At 41.6% G+C, this 21,650-nt stretch overlaps 1 protein-coding gene across 2 annotated transcripts; it reads left to right on the forward strand.

The window, feature by feature from the left end:
- The first annotated feature begins 360 nt into the window (after positions 1 to 360).
- On the forward strand, positions 361 to 21,139 carry BBS2 (Bardet-Biedl syndrome 2). Of its 2 annotated transcripts, XM_081118464.1 has the most exons (18): positions 361 to 674; positions 3,185 to 3,412; positions 3,745 to 3,831; positions 4,644 to 4,769; positions 5,034 to 5,096; positions 5,920 to 5,997; positions 8,930 to 9,034; positions 9,118 to 9,204; positions 11,879 to 12,014; positions 12,258 to 12,397; positions 13,860 to 14,004; positions 14,095 to 14,266; positions 14,882 to 15,011; positions 16,366 to 16,497; positions 16,986 to 17,123; positions 17,784 to 17,896; positions 18,935 to 19,083; positions 19,740 to 21,139. In XM_081118464.1, exons 1-18 carry the CDS (start codon positions 558 to 560, stop codon positions 19,844 to 19,846), a joined length of 2,253 nt encoding a protein of 750 aa, XP_080974590.1. In that variant the 5' UTR covers positions 361 to 557; the 3' UTR covers positions 19,847 to 21,139. The 2 variants fall into 2 exon arrangements, with proteins under 2 accessions (XP_080974590.1, XP_080974591.1); XM_081118465.1 differs by lacking the exon at positions 3,745 to 3,831.
- The last annotated feature ends 511 nt before the right edge of the window (positions 21,140 to 21,650 follow it).

Consider the following 21,650-nt stretch of genomic DNA (forward strand, 5'->3'; position numbering starts at 1 on the left):
AACCGCACATCCTTTAACCCTCTCTCCTTCTTCCCTCCTTTATCTCTGAAGAAGTTCAATGAAGTAAATTTGAAGATCTAATTGGCTTTATTGAGCTATTCGTGAATCCGGCAGCATCCCACAGAATAAACAGAAGTTGTACAAAACGGAAAGTTTAGTGCTAGAAGGAGAAGCCCCGGGGGTGCGCTGGTTCGGGCACGGCCCCCGCAGACTCGTTAGTAGCGAAATTAAGGAGCATAAGTTGCAGCAGCAAAACTCGTGCCTCGGTCGCATAGAACCAATTTCAGGTTCTGCCCGGCGAGAGGCTCGACTGCGCAGCCGCAGGAACTGGGCGGAGCCTGCGCAGCCGCACAAGAAGCTGGGCGGGTCTGCGCAACCGTAGAAGCAGCTGGCGGCCGGGACGTGGGGGCTGCACGGAGCCCCGCTGTTTCGCGCCCGGCCTGAGGCAGCCGGAGCCGAGTGGGTTTGACCCCTGCGCCCCTCACAGCAGCGGGTGAGACCGGCTCCGCCGCCGCGGCCTCGGGCCACCAGCCGCCCTCCCCACAGCCGCCGCCATCATGCTGCTGCCCGTGTTCACCCTGAAACTGCGCCACAAAATCATCCCCCGCATGGTGGCCGTGGGGCGCTACGACGGGACGCACCCGTGCCTGGCGGCCGCCACCCAAGCGGGCAAGGTAACCGTTCCCGCCTGCCCTGGGCCCGGGCTCCTGGAGTCCGGGGCTCTCCGGGGGCCGCGCCCCTCGGCCCCGCCCCTCGTTCCTCGGCCCCGCCCCCAGCCGGGGTTGCCCGGCAACCGGTCGTAGCCATCCTGTAGTTCTAAATCCCGCGCAGAATAATGAACAATGGGGTTTCGCACGAGTGGCTTTTCGGAGCAGTTAACTTTGCCTTCAAGCACTTAGACTCGGACAGAGTTGAAGTCCCTGTGCACTGAGGGAGCTTAGGAAAGAGCAGCCCGCAGGAGGGGCCAGGGGCTGGCCAGGGTTAGCGGCGGTAGCAGACCTCAGATTCGGGCCCAGGAGTCACTCTGAACGCCTCACACTATCTCAGACTGCCTCGAGCCAAACAACTTGATGAAAAAGAAAGAATACAAACGAAATGATTCAGATTGCACTTGTGATCTGTATCCATGTACATTCACCTCTTTTCCTCTAACTTATTCACGAAGTACCTACTACGTGTTTACTGTGTGCCAGGTGCTGTGCAAGGTGTGGGAGTCACAGGGATGAAAAAGACGTGATCATTCAACAGTCACCAGACTTTTACTGAACACCTCCTCTGTGTTAGATGTTGAGGATTTAAAGATGAAGCTGGAGTCCCTACTTTCTGAAAGCTTATTGTCCAGAAGGACAACAGACAAGGCAAATCAAGGCACTGTGTATTGATGGAGGCTTGCCTCAGATACATGGAATACAGTGACACCAAGGGCAATAGCTTCTGACAGTTACAAAAGCTTATTATTACATCACCTATCTCGGCATTCTTGCAACAATGCCAAGGGCAGCGGCATAGCGCAGGTGTATTGGATCCTGGCCCTGGTACCTACTAATTTCATGACCTTGGGCCAAGTACTTAATAATAGTATCTACCACATAGGGTTGTTATGAAGACTAAATAAGTTAATATGAATCAGTTGGCATATAAGAAATGTTCAGTAATTGTTAGCTGTTATTTTTTACTACTCCCACTTGACTGACTAAGCGGTTTTGAGAGGCTCAAAGTAATACCTGAGGTCACTCAACCAGAAAGTCATGGAAATGAGATTAGAGTCCCATGTTCTCTGACACAGTGCAGATTTAATAATGATTAAAACATTTATATAATGATTTATAGTTTTCAAAACACTTCCACCTATGTTGTATGTTATTTCATGCCTTGAGATACACGATTAAAAAATAATCATTTTCATTAAGTGGTTTAATGGAGAAAAGCGCTTAGCACAGGCTCTGGCACATAATGATGTTAGTTGTTATTGTTAAGAAGCGCTGACAAATGCCAGAAGTTCATATTGGTTCTGTTGTAGGTGCATAGCAGTTAAATAAATGGGCTGGAAAGGGCCCATTGATAGTAGCTCAGCCGCTAATTTATTGAGGTCTTACTATGTGCTAGGCACTCTTCTTAGCTCTGCAGGTGCAAGGGTGACTGTGACAGTCAAGTCTCATCCCCTTAGAGCTTACATTTGAGAGCGGGAGCCAGACAATTAAAGGGCAAATGTATTTTTATATCTAAGATCTCCCCCATCCCAACCCCAGTCACCCCTCTTGGGAGTGATATCACCCCCTTGAGAATGCACATTCTAGTCCAAACCTTTTTACAGATGAAGCCCAAGGCAACTGAATGATTTGTGCAGACACTCTGACAGTTATATTTATGATCGTTGAAACTGCTAAATAAATAAACTTTGGGCTGATTATTTAATTCTATCTTACTAGTATAGAATGAAAGCTTTCAAGAAGCTTGATTTTTATGACTCAATTTAAGTTTGTAAAACAGATTTGCTAACTACCAGACTGTTTTTTTTTGTTTTTGTTTTTAACATATCTTTATTGATTTCAGAGAGAGGAAAGGAGAGGGAGAGAGAGAGATAGAAACATCAATGATGAGAGAGTCATTGATCAGCTGCAGCCCGCAACCCGGGCATGTGCCCTGACCAGGAATCGAACCCCAATCTCCTGGATCCTAGGTCGATGCTCAACCGCTGAGCCATGCCAGGCCAGGCTACCAGACTGTTTTAAGGGTTAGGAAGTGAACTCATTAGGTGTTTGGATGAAAGGTACTAAAGGAAGTGTTTATTATTCTGTTTGCTGGGATGGTTTTGGTGTGTAGCAATCATTATGGCTAGTAGCAGCTTCCTATTATAGGCTGATCTGAAAAAGGCTGGCTTGCCAGAGTGCTTTGACAGCCTGCTGGTGGGTAGCATGTAAGCTGCCCTGATAAGCAGCAACTAGACCTTGTCCATTACCCTGTTCTTTGCAAGGCCAAGAACCACGGATTCCCACAATTCACAGTCATTGAAAGCCAGCCATGCACAGAACTGTGTTACGGGTGTTTTAAGTAAGTTTCATAGGTAATTAAAGTGACTTCTTGTTAATGTTGATATCTGTTTATAACCTCAGTCTTTAAAAATGTATTTTAATTTTACATTTTTGGTATTTTAAGGGAATGTAATTAACTGGTTTTGTTTTAGGTTTTTATTCACAATCCTCATACACGGAGCCAGCATTTCAGTGTGCCCAGGGTCTTCCAGAGCCCCCTGGAGTCTGATGTTTCTCTTCTCAACATTAACCAAGCTGTCAGCTGCCTGACTGCAGGAGTACTGAACCCTGAACTTAGCTATGATGCTCTTTTAGTGGGGACACAGACTAATCTTTTGGCTTATGATGTCTACAATAATTCAGATTTTTTCTACAGAGAGGCAAGTATATCTTTATAACAGTAAAATTCCCATTACCCATTAATGTTCATTTTTGTTATGCTTGAATGAGATCAGACATTTATTTTGGCTGTATTATGTGGTTGTTGTACTGTAGTTAAACAACATGATGATTTTTCCATTTGCATCTGCTTTATCCACTTCACATTTAATTGGTCATGGTTACTAACCGCTTTCATTTTGCATTTCCCTTGTGAACAGGGATGTAGAATACCTTTTCCTGTGCTTATTGCCTGTTTATATGTCTTTTGTGAAGTGTTATAGTCTTTTACCTATTTATATGTTGGTAGTTTGTGTGTATTTTTGATTTGTAGATGTTCTTTGGATACAGTGGATACAAGTTCTCTGTCAGATTTATATGCAATGAATATTTTCTCCTAGTATGTGGCTTATTCCAACAGGTAGGTGCCTTTTAATGAGTAAAAGTTTTCAGTTTTGATGAACCCCAGCTGATCAGTTTTTTTCTTGAATGGTTAGTGCTTTTCCTGCCCTTCTAAGAAATCTTTGGTCACATAGATACGCTTCCTATATTATTGTACAATATTGGAATTGAGTTTAGGACTGTATTAGTCAGGGTTCTCCAGATAAACAAAATTACTAAGGATGTATATATTTAGAGAGAGGGGTGGGGAGGGATATATTTTAAAGAATTGGTTCACACGGTTGTGGAGACTGGCAAGTCCAAGATTTGCAGGGTCGGCTAGCAGGCTGGAGGCCCAGGGGAGTTGATGTTGAAACTCAAGACTGAAGGCAGTCTGGTGGCAGAATTCTTCCTTCCTCAGGGGCCAGTCTTTTTTCTATTAAGGTCTTCAGCTGACTGGATGAGACCCACCCACATTATAGAGAGTAATCTGCATTTCTCAAAGGCTACGGATTTAAATGTTAATCTCATCTAAAAAATATCTTCACAGAAGCATCTAGAATAATATTTGGCTGAATACCCTAGAGAGCCTTGGACTTTGTAGCAGTTTATTGTAGCAGATTAGTGTGTGATGCCTAAGGCCTGAGTGTACCCTGGATCTTCGCTCATCCTTGCATCAGCACATGTTCGCCACAGGGACTGTCCTCAGGGGACCTGCTTCTCAAGAGACCATGTGGCTTCTCACAATTGATGACGGAGGAATTTGAGTATCCAAATAAAGAGAAGGATGCGTGTTAAGTCCAGTGTGCCTATGCATCCTTATCTGAGATTTTATATCTTTTTTCTTCTTAGGTGGCAGATGGGGCCAATGCAGTTGTGTTGGGGACATTGGGAGACATTTCCTCTCCTCTTGCAATTATTGGTGGAAATTGTGCTCTGCAGGGCTTTGATCATGAAGGAAATGATCTCTTTTGGACGGTATGAAGATGAAAACACTCTTTAGTACTCTTAAACATTTTCACTTTTAATGTTCTTTATTTACGTTTTGTTCTTTTCCATTGACTGTAATGAATAGAGAAAACAAAATGAAACCATGTTTATAATTCTGAACATTAAAAAAAGTTATGCAAAGTTTGAGTAACACCTGTTAGTGGTTTGTATAATCTTCCCTTTCATGTAGCTATTATAGTCAGATTGAATGAAAAAAGAGGGCATGTTTATGATACTGGGTTCTATTTTCAGGTTACTGGAGATAATGTTCATTCCTTGGCCTTATGTGACTTTGACAGTGATGGGAAAAAAGAGGTATGTGGGGGAATAGATACTTCTCTTTGTGTTCAGCTGAATAAATCTTCCCATGACAGTGACCTTGGTGTTGAGAGAAGTGTTAGCTTCTCATGGTTGCCGTTGGTGCTCTGTTGCCTAAATAATGAGCTAACTGGCCCCATTTGTCTTTCTCCTCTTTTTTGAACAATAAATCACTTTGTTTGTCTAACACAAAGATCAAGGCCAATGTGTTTCAAAGACACAGGGCGGGGAGGGAGGGTGGAACAGTTGATGTGACCACAGTCATATCCAAATCTTATAACTTGCTTCTGATACTTTCGAACCATATCAGTAAATAGTTTATGATTTTGGCCAACTTTTTCAGGGACTTAGAAGTTTTGGAGATGGGCTCTTAGCCTTTGAAATGATTCTCGTGGTTACTCGAGAAATTAGCTTCTTGAGCAGCCAGCAAAATGCTGTGTTGGGCAGTGACTTGCCCCTCTCTTGTCCATGGATACTGGCCTTTGGCATTTGAAACAGGGCTTCTATCTGCAGGCAGACAGGTGCTGAACCAGGGAGCACTTTCAGGTGTGTGCTGGAAAAACGCGCCCTGATGGGATATGCAGCCCACATGGCAGGATGTGCAGCCCACATCGCAGGAGAGAATCTCTAGAGCCGCTGTTTCTTCACTCACTTAATTTGTTGACCTTCATTAGAGGGAACCTTCCTGAGCATTGGCTTGCTGGGAGATTGGAAGTCTTGGGTAGCAGTAAAAACATATATTATGGAATTCTTTTGTTTCATTTATGAAAATTTTTCTGTATTCACTTGCTGAACTCAATATGCATGATTTTTTTTTAAGCTTCTTGTTGGATCTGAGGATTTTGATATCCGAGTTTTTAAAGAAGATGAGATTGTGGCAGAAATGACAGAAACAGAGGTAAGAAGTGGTAACCTTGGGCAATATAGATCAGCACATCAAATATAACATCAAATGAGAGTGCTGGGACACTTGCCCACAATCCATACAGTAGTAGGGTAAAAACTGGAGGGATTAAACAGCTGTACAATACAGAGAAAGAAGCTTTTTAAAATCTTATATAAGATATATTTGGAAAAGACTGATTAAATAGAGGAGAATTATTGAGCAGAAAGGCATTTCTTTTATTGAGTTACTACATCATCATCATCATCATCATCATCATCATCACTTTTTATTGTGCACCTAATATGTGCCAGGCACTGTTCTAAGCGCTTTACATGAACTAACTCATTTAATCCTACAGCAACCTTATTAGGAAGGAAACACTATTATTCCCATTTTACAGATGAAACGGATATTAAGTTTCCTTGTTAAATTACACACACAAGGTCATGGCTATTAAGTGGCTTGGTCAGGATTTGAACCTTTGTGCCTTGTCTTCCTCCTCCTTGTGTCTATTAAATGGGATTGAGTGACGTGCATACATGATATTTTTATACTTTTTCTCTTCATTCAAATTAAGTACTTCTTAGGCACATTTCTGTAGGTAAACTTAAAAATTAGATGTTAGAGAACTTGGCTAGTCTATTCGTGATTAGAATTACTTCATGTAATTGAACCGGATATGTTTCTTAAAGAGTTTAAACTTCATTTTTTAAAGCAGTGCCTAAGACTGCCTTTGTCCTTTGGAGTTTTCACATTCTTAGGATATATGCTGCTGGTTTTCCAGCACTGAGCAAGATGGAAACAGAAGAATTAGGATATTCTGAATTAGGGAAAGAGAATAGGCTAAAGGAGCAATGGCTTGTGAACATTGTAAATGGACAGAAAAACAACAGAAGGGAGTCTGAGAAGTCAGAATGGCAGGATTCTGCAAAATGTAGTCAGGTGGTGTTTGGGAGTCTGGCCTCTAAACCGCATTTGACCACTTGTCCTTGGCTTCGCGCCACTTACGAAAGCAATCTAGGCCCTGGCCAGTGTGGCTCGGTTGGGCATCGTCCTGTGCACTGAAAGGTTGCTGGTTCGATTCCTGGTAAGGGCACATGCTTGGGTTGCAGGCTGGAGGCCCAGTAGGGGGTGTGCAGGAGGCAGTGGATCACTGTTTCTCACATTGATGTCTCTCTCTCTCCCTCTCCCTTCCTCTCTCTCTAACAATCAATAAAAAAATCTTTAAACCAAGCAACCAAAAACCATCTAGAAAGTCAGGCTTCTAATCCCCTAACTGCAGAGGGGGCCAAAAAGCAAAACTTGCATATTGATATACAAAGTGTTATCAATGATTTTAACTAATTGACTGTTATCCTATAGTGAGAGCCATGGATCTTTACTTAGTCCTACTATGCTTTTTATATACTTGAAGTTACTGTGATTGTAAAGTGAAAGTTATGGACTGAGAAGAAACGAAGGAGAGAGATAAGTGCCAAAAGCAGCAGTCCGAAGGCTGTGTCTGTATAGGGGGTTCTGTTTTATGTGTATGTGCTTAACATGTTTTTCTGGAGAGAAGGTCCTTAGCTTTCATTAGGTTCTTAAAGGGGTTTGCCACCTCCCCACCTGACTACCCCCCCCCCCCAAAAAAAAGAGCTTGAGAATCACTGGCCTATAGGTGCTGTGCCTGCATTGCCATGTCCCTTTCATGCAAATTTATAGTAAACCTTTTCCCATTTGGTGGGAATCATCCAGGTTTTGTTGAATTTCTGTTTATCATCAATATTAGATGTGAGGAGGGTGCATTCTTTCGAACACCTTTTTCCTAAATCCTAGAAGAGGCCAGGAGAACATGAACTAGAGGTGACTGTTGATCCTCTAGTACACAAAAGAAACTTGTGAACTGAGGAGGGGCTAAGGGACCTAGGGAATCTGGGGCTTACATTTATGAAAATGTAGACTTTATAAAATTATTCATTTCAGGGCCATTTTCCTGTCCTTTCAGTTTGATTTTGCCCCTAGCTCAAATGTCTTTTCCCAGATCAGCAAAATCGTAATTCATTTGGCAGTTCAACAGTACCAAGTACTGCTGGAGGAATGCCTTAAGCTAAATAATTCTGAAATCCTAACAGTTCTTTGTATTCAGAGTTAAGTGATGTGGGTGGTTTTGTAGAAAAGCTGTAGGCATAGAGGAAATTACATAACTATTCTTTGCTTTACAATTGATTTAATATCTTTTTTATTAGGGTCAGAATGAGAAAGTAGGTCTGCAGGATCATAGAGGTTATTAAGCTTTGGTTTTAACTTTAAAAGGTAATTTTGTTTAGTATCTAAAAATTTATCCTTTTGAGATGTTAAATCCCAAAACAGTCCTGTAAATATTTCTCTGTAACATATATGCCTTCTGTATGTTGTCACATACATACACAGAGGCATGTGCTTGGGTTGCCACTTTTTGAATGATTATGTTTTTTCCTAAAAAATGTCTTTTATCTCTAGTACACAAATAATGTCACAGAAAGAAAAGTATACACATAAAAGATATTCAGTTGTGGATTTTGTAAGTCTTTTAAAAATTTAGACCGTGGGATAGTATAAGTTAAGGCAATTGGAATAATCATTAAAGCAGTTTCGAGCTATTGTGTATTATACCTATTGTACATACTCTAGATCTTGTGTATGTAGCTTATTTCCTCCTTTTTCCCTCAATTTTATTGTATTTCTTTTTGCAGTTTGCTGAAACTTGCCACATAAGCTTAATCTAAAACAGCAAACGTTGTGAGTTTATTTAGTTGTGATTATCCAGCTTGTGCAATAGATGAGATGGGTCTTATGGACTAGAAGTGCATTTAAGTCTAATTTTAACACACTTGTAGCAAGGCATGCAGTTTTATAAAGTCATGCTTTGCCTTAAATTGAGCCTTCATGAAATGTAGTAGTGTTTTCCTGTGTTATTTTTTTGCAGATAATCACCTCTCTTTGCCCCATGTATGGCAGTCGATTTGGTTATGCCCTTTCCAACGGCACAGTTGGAGTTTATGACAAAACAGCCCGATACTGGAGAATTAAAGTTAGTATGATTCAGCCTCTGATATGCAGGAATTTTATACATACTGAGAGACTTCTGTACTAATTATTGAAATTCCTTTTCAGTCCAAAAATCATGCCATGAGCATTCATGCTTTTGACCTTAATTCTGATGGAGTGTGTGAACTGATAACTGGCTGGTCCAATGGGAAGGTAAGTTAAATAGCAGAGTTCAGATATAAATCAAAGTAATAATTGTCTGAGACATATTGGCTGTATGATCCAGAGAAATAACTTGAGGGTACAAACTCACACTCCTTGGCTGTACTTTCAAATTTAACTTCATAATCTTTCTGCACTTTTTCTTCCCGCTATAGTTGTCAGCACTACAGAGTAACTAAATGTCCTTTTGGACTTATGGGCCTATTTGGGTGATAACCTCCAGCAGATTCTTTCTAAATCTCTCCTAGAAGGAATGGGAATCCATGCAGTCAGGTTGACTCTAGGCATAGGCCAGTGAAACAAGGAATTTTAATAAGCTAATAAAGAATTGTGTATAGCTCTTCTCTAATAAATCTTAAAATTGACTGAAAACCTAGAATTAATGGGAATAATGTTTCCCCAGGTGTAACATCAAAATAAAATCTTTTTGCTTTCTTTCCTTTTTTCACTTTAAATCATTCTTTTCTACATTTGGCAAGTCAGGATTGTTTGTGCGAAGCTGCCGTGTGCTGCCAGGTCTCCGTGGGCACCGTTGGCCCCGACTCTCTCGTCTGTCAGCGGCCCATTGCCTGGGGACCAGCTCATTCCTGGCTTTTCTTCTTTGGTTTTTCTTTCCTTCCGGCCAGGACCTTATAAACCTTCCTTTGCTGTTATGTTGGTTCATGCTTTTCCTCTTGGTTTTGTCTTTGGTATGGGTGTTAAAAATTATAAGGGAAGACTGTGTAGTTTCATATTAAGAAATTTGAAAATCCAAAGGTGAAGGGATGAAGCAAGAAAACCTCAAAACTCTTAGACACAGACAGCAGTATGGTGACCACCAGAGGGGAAGAGGGTGGGGGAGGCAGGAGAGGGGGAGCGGGGAGAGACGGGACCGGAGGAGCCCTGGCTGGGGTGGTGAGCACACGGTACAACATACAGATGATGTGCTAGAGAGGTATACACCTGGAACCTATATCATTTTATTGGCCAGTGTCACCCCAATAAACTCAATTAAAAATAAAGAAAGAAATAAACTTGAAAATCCATAAAATGGACCATATTCTGGGAGAATATAAGTTACAATTGATTAAAAAATTAGGAATTACTAGACTTGAGAAGTTATCAAAAGTTTCCTCCAAATAGGACTCTGGGCCTAGGTATTCTTATAGTTAAACACTTTAAACATTTTAAGAATTTCTATTATATCATCTGTTTCAGCGCATTAAAAAAATAAGAAAATTGCAGTTCATTATATAAGTAGAAAAACTGATATCTACACTTACCAGAAATAGCACAGAAAAGGGAAATATACAGATAGAACATGTGAATATAGATGCAAAAAGACTAAATAAATGTATCTGGCCAGTTAACTTTGTCAGTAGGTCATTTGTTGAGTTAGAGGGCTGTCCTCTCCTCCAGGGCAAAACCTTCATGCCAAATTAAGCAAACGAGCAGAAGACCCACAGAAATATTAATTTGTAGTCCAAATTAATGACCCTTGTTTGCTAAATATTGTGGAAGTGCAGTGCTGAAGGCTTTTCAGAGGTTGGAAAGAAGCAAGTTCAGTTCAGTCTGAGTTAATGGGTTATGTTGGTGTGTTAAGAGCTTTGCTAAAATACAGGCCATTCATTACCTCACAGGCTTCAGCATCCATAATTTTCAGGCTTACATGATGCTGTTACTAATAGTGTGGATATGTGAGTGCGGTATTCTCCGGACAAGGGGTAGGAGCTAGTAGTAGGCCATGATCTAAATTACTTTATTTTCTCATTGCAAAGTTCTGACCACAGGATGTTTCTGAAAAGACAAAAGCATTGCGTAGCATCGGTCATTGAGATGATTGCTCTACCAGATTTTCTATACTAGCCTTTTGCTGATAATACATGTGTTCTTGCTGAGAACACAATCATTTTAAGTGATCATTCTTCATTGTTTTTGAGATGCATCTGTTTCTGAAGAGTCACATATGTACTTGCCTCTCTTAGGAAGAGGCGGCTAGGACGACTCTAGGTATCTCAGTAGTTATTATGGGGCAGAAGGACTCCTAAACAGGGTATTATAAAAGCTTCTATCTATGGGGGAAGGTTGGCTAGTTTGGCATTTTCAAACTCTAGACATAACTATATTTTATACATTTATATATATTAAAGATAAGTTTTTTTATATAGAGCTAACATTTCTTGTATACCTCTATGTGCCAGGCTCTGTTCTAGGTGCTTTACACGTGTTTAGTCCTTTAGGCCTCATTCCAACCCTGTGAAGTGTAGATGCAGTTACTGTCCTCATGTTCTTGTCATCAATTCTAGATGAGGAGACCAAGCCCAGGATGGTTAAGAAACTTGCCCAAGTTCCCAGAGATAGTAAGGGCAAAGCTGGAACCAGAACCTGGGCAGTTTGGACTTTTTCACTATGTACTATATGTACTGCCTCTCAGCTAACTCATTTATCCAAAAGCAATATTATGTAAAAGCCAGTATGTAAAATAATTTATTTATAAAGAAGAAAATGCAGATGGTTAAGGCCTCTTATGGTCCCCTCGGGCTGTAGAGGTCACAGGTGCCTCCTCAGAAGCTACAGGGCTCCATGGAGTACTCTTGGAAACTGCTAAACTCAATGACCTTTAAATTTTGGGGTTTTTAAAAAATAGTAACATAAGTGCTTTTTCAATGTCTTATTTTATTTTTAGGTAGATGCTCGAAGTGACCGAACTGGAGAGGTCATCTTTAAAGACAATTTTTCTTCTGCAATCGCTGGTGTGGTAGAGGGAGATTATCGGATGGATGGCCACGTACAGTTAATCTGCTGCTCAGTGGACGGGGAAAGTAAATTGGGATGGGAAACCCCTTGAGGAGTCAGATTTTCAGTTTTATTGGGTCAGAATACCAGGAAATTCCACTGTAAAGTGTTTGTGTTGCTATCCTCTGGTCCTAGTAAGTTCACCTAAGTTGGGGAAATGTGAACTTCGATTTTTGGTCTATAAGACCAGGTAATTGATGACTTACAAGTAGATCTGGCTACACTTGGGATATTCCTTAATGTGGTGAGCGTCTGTTCCTTCTTTTCAGTCCGGGGCTACCTGCCAGGCTCGGCTGAGATGAGAGGGAACCTTATGGACACCAGTGTAGAGCAGGACCTGATCCGAGAACTGAGTCAGAAAAAACAGAATCTGTTGCTGGAACTGCGTAACTATGAGGAAAATGCCAAGGTGGGGCCTAATGTGGAGGGGAAACAGAATCTGAAAAGTTGAGGGTGGCACGTGCAAAAGCAAAATGAGAATGTCTGTCTGTCTGCCACAGTGCAGGCTCCCTCCCACCCACTGGCAGAAGCGCAGGTGGCTTCAGCCTTTTTGGCCTGGGTCAGAATGGATAGGATATGTATCCTTTTATCTAGAAATGCCACTTCTAGGCAGCTGAGCTATAGAGATCTTTGCACAAGTGGTCCCAGACGTTTACTGCAGCACCACTTGTAGCAGTGAACCCTTGGAAGCGGCATAGATGTTGGCCAGGAGTAGGAAATACGTGCTGGCGACTGTGAAGCCACTCAGAAGAATGAAGTGTAGGTACCTGGGCTGGTGCGGAAGGATGTGTGTGGTAGTAAGCGAAAAAAAGGAGGAACAATATGTATGGAGTATCTTGTATCTTTTCAAAAACAAATTAACAGCCCTAGCTGGTTTGGTTCAGTGGGTAGAGCATCATCCTGCAGACTGAAGGGTCCCAGGTTTGATTCCAGCCAAGGGCATGTACCTCGGTTGCAGGCTCGTCCCCAGGTCCAGGTTGGGGCATGTGCAGGAAGCAACCAATCGATGTGTCTCTCTCACATCGCTGTTTCTCTCTCTCTACCCCCCTTCCACTCTCTGAAAAGCAGTGTGTGTGTGTGTGTGTATGTGTGTACACACCAAACTGGTTGGAGGATGAGCTGGGGAGAATTTTAATTTGTCCTGTTATGCATGACTGTATTTGAATTTGCTGTGCTAAATGAATTTTATTTTGTTTTTATTTATTTATTTATTTTTGATATTTTGTCTTCATTCTTTATTGATTTTAGAGAGATGAAAGAGAGAAACATTGATTTGTTGTTGTTAATCCTCATCTTAGGATATTTTTTTCATTGCTTTTCAGAGAGAGTAGGAGGGAGGGAGGGAGGGGGAGAGAGAGAGAGAGAGGGAGACATCGATGTGAGACACATCGACTGGTTGCCATCCCCAGGCGCCCCAACTGGGGGCAGGGAGCAAACCCGAAACCGAGGTACATGCCCTTGACCGGGAATGGTGCGCAGGCCGACATTCTAACCACTAAGCCACACCGGCCAGGGCTCCACTTATTTATGCATTCATTGGTTGTTCCTTATATGTGCCCTGACCAGGCATTGAACCCACAACCTTGGCATATCGGGACATGCTCTAACCAACTGGGCTATTTTGTTATTTTAAAAGAACAATATAAAAAATTTGAAAGGCATGATGGGGTACAGTGGACTTTAAACACAGAAAGGGAAAAGGTCAGATGTAGTGCAAGGGGCGCTAATGAGAGTCCCCTGAATTCTAAAAAATCAGATTAATATAGTAAGACAAAGAGTGTGTCTGTTGAAGCAGAATAACCATAGTATTTAGAAGTGACATGAATTCACTGTTTGGTGACTGAGTTGGAAGCAGGTGAGATGTTTTGCAGGTGGAGTTGAGCAGTCTACTGAACGAGGCCGATGGGCAGCGAGGCATAATCCCAGCCAACACCAAGCTCCACACCGCCCTCTCAGTCAACCTGGGGAACGAGACCCAGGCTGCTCATGCAGAATTGTGCATTTCCACTTCAAATGGTGAGAAACTAGTTATAGCTGGTGTTCGTAGGCACCTGTGCTAGCCTGAGTGGTTCTTGAACTGCCTGCCATTTTCTCTCTTCCCTGCAGACACCATCATCAGAGCCGTATTGATTTTCGCAGAGGGCATTTTTCTAGGTGAAAGCCACGTGGTACACCCCAGCATTCACAGCCTTTCCAGCTCCATCCGCATCCCAATTACACCTCCCAAGGATGTCCCTGTGGATTTGCATTTGAAAACCTTCGTGGGTTACAGAAGCAGGTGACCCTCTGCAAGTCAGTTTATTTGTAGACAGCACTGAAAGGAGGGCGAGATGTGCAGATTTTTCCAATATGCCAGGGATTGTGGGGCCACAAAAGCCTTTAGTGGTTCTGTCCACCCAAAGGTTTCCCAGGACCTTATTTCCCTAATCTTTAAAAAGGGGGGGAGGTATTTAAATTTAAGATGGTTATTTTCTGATTTAGTCTGATGATTTTTTACACAAAAGTGTAAAAAGTATGTTTAATTGATGATTTGTCAACTTCTAGTTTTGACCACTAAGACTAAGGGGTTGGGATGCATCTTTATAGTAGAGTTACATATAATGTCAGCTGGTGGAGAAAATCCACCAAATTTGTGGAAGACAAAACCCTTATCACACTTTTTTTAGGGTGTTTTAAACCTTTGGTGTATGTATGCATGTATGTAGACTCATGATATCTCCAAACATCAAACCCCATTAATGTAGTAATTTAACCCTCAAGTTTTGGGGTTTTTTTCTGTGAAACTCTTAAATATCAACTTGATGACTCAGTTGTGACTTTCTTTTCTGGGCCCTGTGCTTTGAAATGCATTATATACGAAACAGTTCTCTTTTGTCCCATTGGTCGGCCATAGCACCCAGTTTCACGTGTTTGAACTGACGAGACAGCTCCCGCGATTCTCCATGTATGCGCTGACCAGCCCGGACCCTGCCGGCCAGCCGCTCAGTTACGTCAATTTCACCATCGCTGAACGGGCCCAGAGAGTGAGCATCTGGCTTTTTTCTTTCAATACTTTTGCATTTTACAATCCTTTAGATATTATTTCTTAGAAGGGAGGAATCACATGAATGAGTTATTTGGTAGCAATAAATATGACATGAATGATGTGGCTTGGAGTTGGTTTGTAACCTGTAACAAAAATATTGCTAAAATACCCCCTCACTTTGAAAAACTGCACACCTTATTTACCTGAGCAATCCTTAGTTACAGGTGGATTCTTACCAGTTGTTTTCTTTCTTAATATGTCTTTATTGATTTCAGAGAGAGGAAGGGAGAGGGAGAAAGATAGAAACATCAATGATGAGAGTTATTGATCGGCTGTCTCCTGCACACCCCCGATGGGGATAGAGCCCGAAACCCCAGCATGTGCCCTGACCTGGAATCAAATTGCAATCTCCTGGATCATAGGTCAATGCTCAACCCCTGAGCCACCAGTTTTTAGTTCCCTTTTCTATGGTTATGGTCTCAGTATGGTTGTCCTGACCTAGTGTTTCAAGAGGAACCTGCATCAAAATGGAAGGACAGTGGGACTTGGAGCTGGGAACATTTTTGGGTTCAAATGCTACCTTAACTAATGAAATTCTTAGTGATTTTGGGGAATTGCCTGGCACCAGTCTGAGCCTCAGTTTGCTTATCTGTAAGTGAGGATATCTTCCCTCACAGGACCCCTGAAGATTACAATAATTGGTGTGACAGCACCTTGTAAACCTGAAAGATCTGATACTAATGTACTTTAACTGTAGCTGGACCTCAGGATTCTTAGTGAGGCTTTTCAATGGTGTAGGTTCTCAGGCCCCTGTCGGGCCTGTGGAACTAGAAACACTATAGGCGGGCCCTTCCAAAACCCCTCATGGTGGTTCTTACGTGGAACCTGTTACAAACCACTGTAGAGTACTGTTACTACTAATATTAAAATTCATTTTTGTGTGGATGTGTCGCTGTGTCTGTGCTGTGTGCATGCATATTTCACTTAAAAAATTGTAAAGAATGGGCTGGAATAATACTAAGCAGACTACACTGTCCAGGACATAGCCACAGAAGTGCTGTTACGTGAACAGAACTAGCATCATACCTGAATTGTTTCTGCATTGCATGTAAGATTATGTCTCAGTTGAAGATGCTATTAAATTATGCATTATGTCTGTGGAGCCAAACATAATGATGTTACCTAAGAACATGCAGGAGGTGGGGAAAAGGAGTGTGATTAGGTGGTGGTGGTGGTGGTGGTGGGTGAAGTATATATAATTCTTTGTTTACCAAGCAATGAAACGAGAAAGAAGGATAACTCTTAACGATGACTGAAAAATGGAAATTCATTTCATCCTATTAATTTTTAAGGTGGTTGTATGGCTCAACCAGAACTTTCTGCTCCCAGAAGACACTAACATTCAGAATGCTCCTTTTCAAGTGTGTTTCACATCCTTACGGAACGGTAGCCAGATGTATATAAAAATAAAGCTCAGTGGAGAGGTAATGTTTAATGTCTTGGACATAGATTTCTCATGTAGTGTTAACCATTCAGTGCCAAGTGAGGGGGGTGACATCAATCTCAAGGTCATAAAACCACATGTTTCAACTCAGTCTGTTAGTGTTAATCATCTTAGACACTGGGTATAACCTAGAACAGGGGTTTTCTGTCCCCCTCCCCTACCCCCCTCCCTCCCTCCCTCCCTTCCTCATCTTAATTTGGGGAGGGTTAGGAATAGAGGTAAACAGAAACATTTTCACTGTTTGAATGACTTTGTTGTTTACCTTATAAGACTAAGAGTGATCTTTTAGCCTGCTGCTAGAAATAATGAATGTGGTTTGTAATTTCCTTGAGGGCTAACCTTAGTCATCACCACATATAAATTTGTGCTCAATAAGTGTGCTGAATATGGAGAAATTCAGGTACTGTTTCAGCTTAGTCTGTCTTCAATATCTGAGGATGCTGAACTTGTCTCTTTTCCTCTGGACAGATCACTCTGAATACTGACGACATTGACTTGGCTGGTGACATTATCCAGTCAATGGCATCATTTTTTTCTATTGAAGACCTTCAGGTGGAAGCGGATTTCCCTGTCTACTTTGAGGAGTTACGAAAGGTGTTAGTTAAGGTGAGGGCACCCAGTGCATGCACTTATGAGAACATGGTGGTTTAATTCTGTCTGAAAGGATCTCTTAGGAGAGTAATGGTACTATGACTGTATGCATGTTTTATGATGGTCATGTTTTGAAGACTTTTGCAAATTCTTAAAATCAAAATTGAACTAGTATTGGAGAGTTCACTAATTAAAGGATTTCCATTGTAAGTGTGAGTGGCTAGTTCTTGACCCCTGCTTTGTTTAATTTAGAAGAATACTTTTAAAAATACATATCAGCAGTTTCCTTTTGCTGACCCTTCGTCTTATCTGCTGTATCTGCTTTGCTCTTTGGTTAGTCCTTTCCAACAACACAGGTTCTAAAGAAAAAGGAAAAATAATAACTTTGTTGGCCCTAAATTATAACAAAGTTTCCACCCCAAATCTCTAAAAACGTGTGTGTTGCTGGGCCTCCCATGCTAAGACATGGAGAGGATCCAGATGGAATGCCACTGAACTGCTGGAGGCAGCAGACTGATCCCTTCACCGCGGAGGAGCTGACACAGTGGCGGTTAAGATGGGCCGAGTGAAGTGGGGAAGGAGGGGGCCGTGGTACATGGTAGACGGTCTTTGCAGTCTGTCTGGTTTTCAGGAAGTTTGGGAGCTCTCTCATTCCCGAGTGTTCATGGTCTCCAGGTGGATGAGTACCACTCAGTGCATCAGAAGCTCAGCGCTGACATGGCTGACAATTCTAACCTGATCCGCAGTCTGCTGGTCCGAGCTGAGGATGCCCGTCTCATGCGGGACATGTGAGTATTTGCCGTGGCTCGGCAGGTGCAAGGTGAAACACGTCAGCAATATGGAATAGAGCTCTCAGGTGCTACTAGGAGGAGTGTGGTTGGCACAAGGGCTTTGGAAGGTAACTTGGCATTATCAGTAGAGCTGACAATGTGCTTACCCTATGACCCAGCAACTCTCCTGCCTTATAACCTGGAAAAACGTATATAAACCAGGGTATTTGTACAAGGATGTTCATAACGGCATTGTTCATAAGAACCCCAAAGTGGAAACAATCCAAGCTAGCATCTACAGCATAACAGATAAATTATGATATGTCCATACAGTGGACACTTCTCGCAGTGAGAATGCATGTATCTCAGTGACATGTACCAACATGGACAGATCGTATGAGCATAATGGAGATTGGAAGAAGACTCAAAGAGTATGTACAAAATGCTCCCATTTATATGTAGTTCAGAAGCAGACAAAACTAAACTCTCACCTGGGACACATACCTAGATGATAAAAAGAGAAAGAAATGCAGGGGAGAGATGATCGTGTAAGACAGCATTTTCTCCTGGGGAAGGAGGGACTGTTCAGAAAGAACACACTGGAAAGCTTCTGGGTTGCTGGCAATGTCCTTTTTCTTGACCTGGCTAAAAAACATTTGTTCTATGAATTTTTTCAAATGTGATTACATTTTATAATGAAAAGTGAAAACGAATGTGGGCAGGTCTAGCACATTTTGTGTAATGAATGTTAATCTGGAACCTGGGTGATAAGCTGCCGTCTTGCTCCCTTTTCCTAGCAGTGGGCCCTTGATCGAATTCAAATAGACCATGCACCAGTGACAGAGGACGATTACTGGTCTCAATTGATTTGGAAGGAATAGATTATTTGATAGAAACTTCTCAATGTTTTCAAAGTGAACTTTAGTAGTTACCCTGTTTTAATGACAGTACGGATAAGAATGTATCTTCTTTTACGTGTCTAAGAAGTCAGCAAGTTTTTTCATTTAACCTTCTGTATTGAGGACAATGATGTTCAGTTTCTACTGATGTACACAGGAAAACAATGAAGAATCGCTATATGGAGCTCTATGATCTAAATAAAGATTTGCTAAATGGATATAAAATTCGCTGTAACAATCACACAGAGCTATTGGGAAACCTCAAAGCAGTAAACCAAGCAATTCAAAGAGCAGGTCGTCTGCGTGGTAAGTCTTTTTGTAGTGCTGGGAAGTAGCTTCTAGAATTCATATGGGGCCTATATCTATAAAGATACTTTAATACTTAAGTCGGCACCAGTTGCTTGAGTTTGTCAGCCTGTTGTCTGGCTTCAGTTAGTGTCCAGATTTCAAAGGGAAAGAAAGCTTGTAGCTCCTTTTCTTAGACTTTGTTGCATTCTCTAAAGAAAAACCTAGCAACATATACCAAGAGGAAAGCCTTAAGTATACCTATTAAAAAAACAAGGGAGACTGAAAATTAGTGAGGTAAGTGTCCAATTTAAAATTTAGAAAAAATAATAAAACAAAGGAAGCAGAAATATATACCAGCCAGATTTATACCTAAAATATGCTGTTTTGGGTCAGTGCTTTTTACCTCCTTTTAAAAATAATCTTTGGTAGGTGGATCTGAACGTTGACCTTTTAAAACTGACTTGATTTCTAGGCTTGAAATGGTCTTTAGGTTTGTGATAAATTTCCTCACAGGTATCTTTTTTAGGGAGTGCTAACATAAATTAGTTGAATTTGTACTACCTGTAACTCTCTTCTACCCTATTTTTATGCTGTTTTAAAGCTGGCCTCTGACTTATAATTTCACTTTTAATAATCCTTCAGATTGTACTAATTTGATGTTTCTTTTCAAATAGTTGGAAAACCAAAGAACCAGGTGATCACTGCCTGTCGGGATGCGATTCGAAGCAACAACATCAACACGCTGTTCAGAATCATGCGGGTGGGGACAGCTTCTTCATAGGAGAGGGAATAGATAATGAAGTTCCTAGCGTGTTTCTCCCTAAAATCTAGGCTGGTTTGCCTAGGGTGAACCCAGGGTGCTGAGAATGAAAATGGCCTTGGTGATCGTACAAATGGGAGACACAGCACTGCATCCAAAAAATGTATTCCCTTTCTGTTTTTAAGATCAATAGGGGCTGTTGCCGAAGAATACCAGGTTTGCATGGAGGAAGGTGAATGCTTCTGAACCACTGGGGCTTTGAAGTCCAGTACTTCTGTTTATATGTAAAGTTGGTGTATATACATGTCTTTTCCCTTGTAACTGAATTTATAATTTTAAAAGATTATCTACTTTTACATTAAAATTTAAAAGCATTGCACTTTGTGTTGACTGATTTTAAAAATCACTGCGTCAGAACTGCCAATTGTATTAACCATAATAGACCATTTGTATCATGTAGAGGAAAAAATGTGGATGTTAAATTTGTGTGCCTTCTCTTTAATCACTGAAAGGTTGGGTGTAAACAAATTTGTATTAAAAGTTCAGGGTGATCTGCTGGTTGGAGTAATGTTAACTGCTAACAGACCTCAGAATCCCCAAGGGCCCATTTATTTCTCTTTGTCATATTTCTCTAGCTATTCAGGGACCCAGGTTCCTGTAGTCATGAAGCTATGTTACCCTCTAGGGCAGCCTTTCTCAGCCTGAGTTCTCTAGAGAAACCAGCCTTGGGAAAATGACTGGGGCGACCATTTCACATCCATTGCATTCAGTGAAGACCTATGGCCTTGGGCTTCCCTCTCACTTGGAACCCTACTGCCGAAGGGCTTTCTTAAGTAAGGCCCTGCAGTTACTTCTGTCCAGGCCAGCGAAGAGCAGCTTTCCAAGGCTGTGGTCTGGAAACGGTCCTCTCATTTCCACTCTCGCGCCCTTAGCCCGATGGCCACACCTGGCTGCCAGGCCGGGCGATGCTACCTAGCTGTGCCCACCAGGAAGACAAAGCTGAGGCGGTGCCAGTAGCTAGCAACTCCTTTTCTAAGTGTTAGTTTTGCCTTAAGGTAGATTTCAGGACTGGTTTAGTCAGTTTTCACATCTTAATAGCATTCATAAGTAGCTGAGGGAGAGGGGCCTTTCCTTGATGGTAAATGAACTTTACTAGTTTCCTCCAGTTGGCCATTTTGGATTACCTCTTCTGTATCTGAAAGGCTAGCCTGATGGAGTCCTAATTTTAATGAGGTTATGGCTTGTAATACCTTTGTTTTGCATTTTCAACCTGTAAACTCAAAAGATAGCCACATAAACTGTGTTACTTTTGGTAATCCTTGACGTAGTAAAGAATCTTCTATCTGCTTCAAAGATGAGGAAATGGATGTGCAGGGATTAATTACCTGCCAGAGTCACAGAGCTGCTGGTAAAACTCGAGTCCCACTGTTGAGTCCTTTTCCGTTTCAACCAGTCTAACTAACCTATACCTACTGAGATTAAAATCTCTAGTCAGTGGTGGTTTTCAATTGTATGGCACTTCATTTGTAGGGACCCTAACGGAATAATCTCACCAAGGGTCATTCTGTTGTTCTTCAGCCAAAATTCATTCTTCTTAGACCTAAAAATATTCATGGGCAAAGCTTGATGGGGTCACCCTGCAGCAAGATATTTTTAAATATTCTTGATTATGAGTTTATTTTCACATAACTTTGACCCTCTTGATACTAGTATCTCTGAGCTCAGAAAGGCAGAATACTTCTACAGGGTCCCATAGCTTGGCTTTGTAAGTCATGTGTTGGTTGGAAACCAAGTAGTCATGGTCCTTTTTGCTATTCTGAACTGT

This window comes from Miniopterus schreibersii, assembly GCF_964146895.1.
Source record: "Miniopterus schreibersii genome assembly, chromosome: 18".
Taxonomy (NCBI): Eukaryota; Metazoa; Chordata; class Mammalia; order Chiroptera; family Miniopteridae; genus Miniopterus; species Miniopterus schreibersii.

Excerpts from the sequence above, each read along its gene's own strand:
- BBS2 (XM_081118464.1), top strand. The coding sequence starts at position 558 with ATGCTGCTGCCCGTGTTCACCCTGAAACTGCGCCACAAAATCATCCCC. Across the intron at positions 3,832-4,643 it reads TATGTGGCTTATTCCAACAG|GTGGCAGATGGGGCCAATGC; the intron begins GTAGGTGCCTTT and ends TTTTCTTCTTAG. Across the intron at positions 19,084-19,739 it reads AAGAGCAGGTCGTCTGCGTG|TTGGAAAACCAAAGAACCAG; the intron begins GTAAGTCTTTTT and ends CTTTTCAAATAG.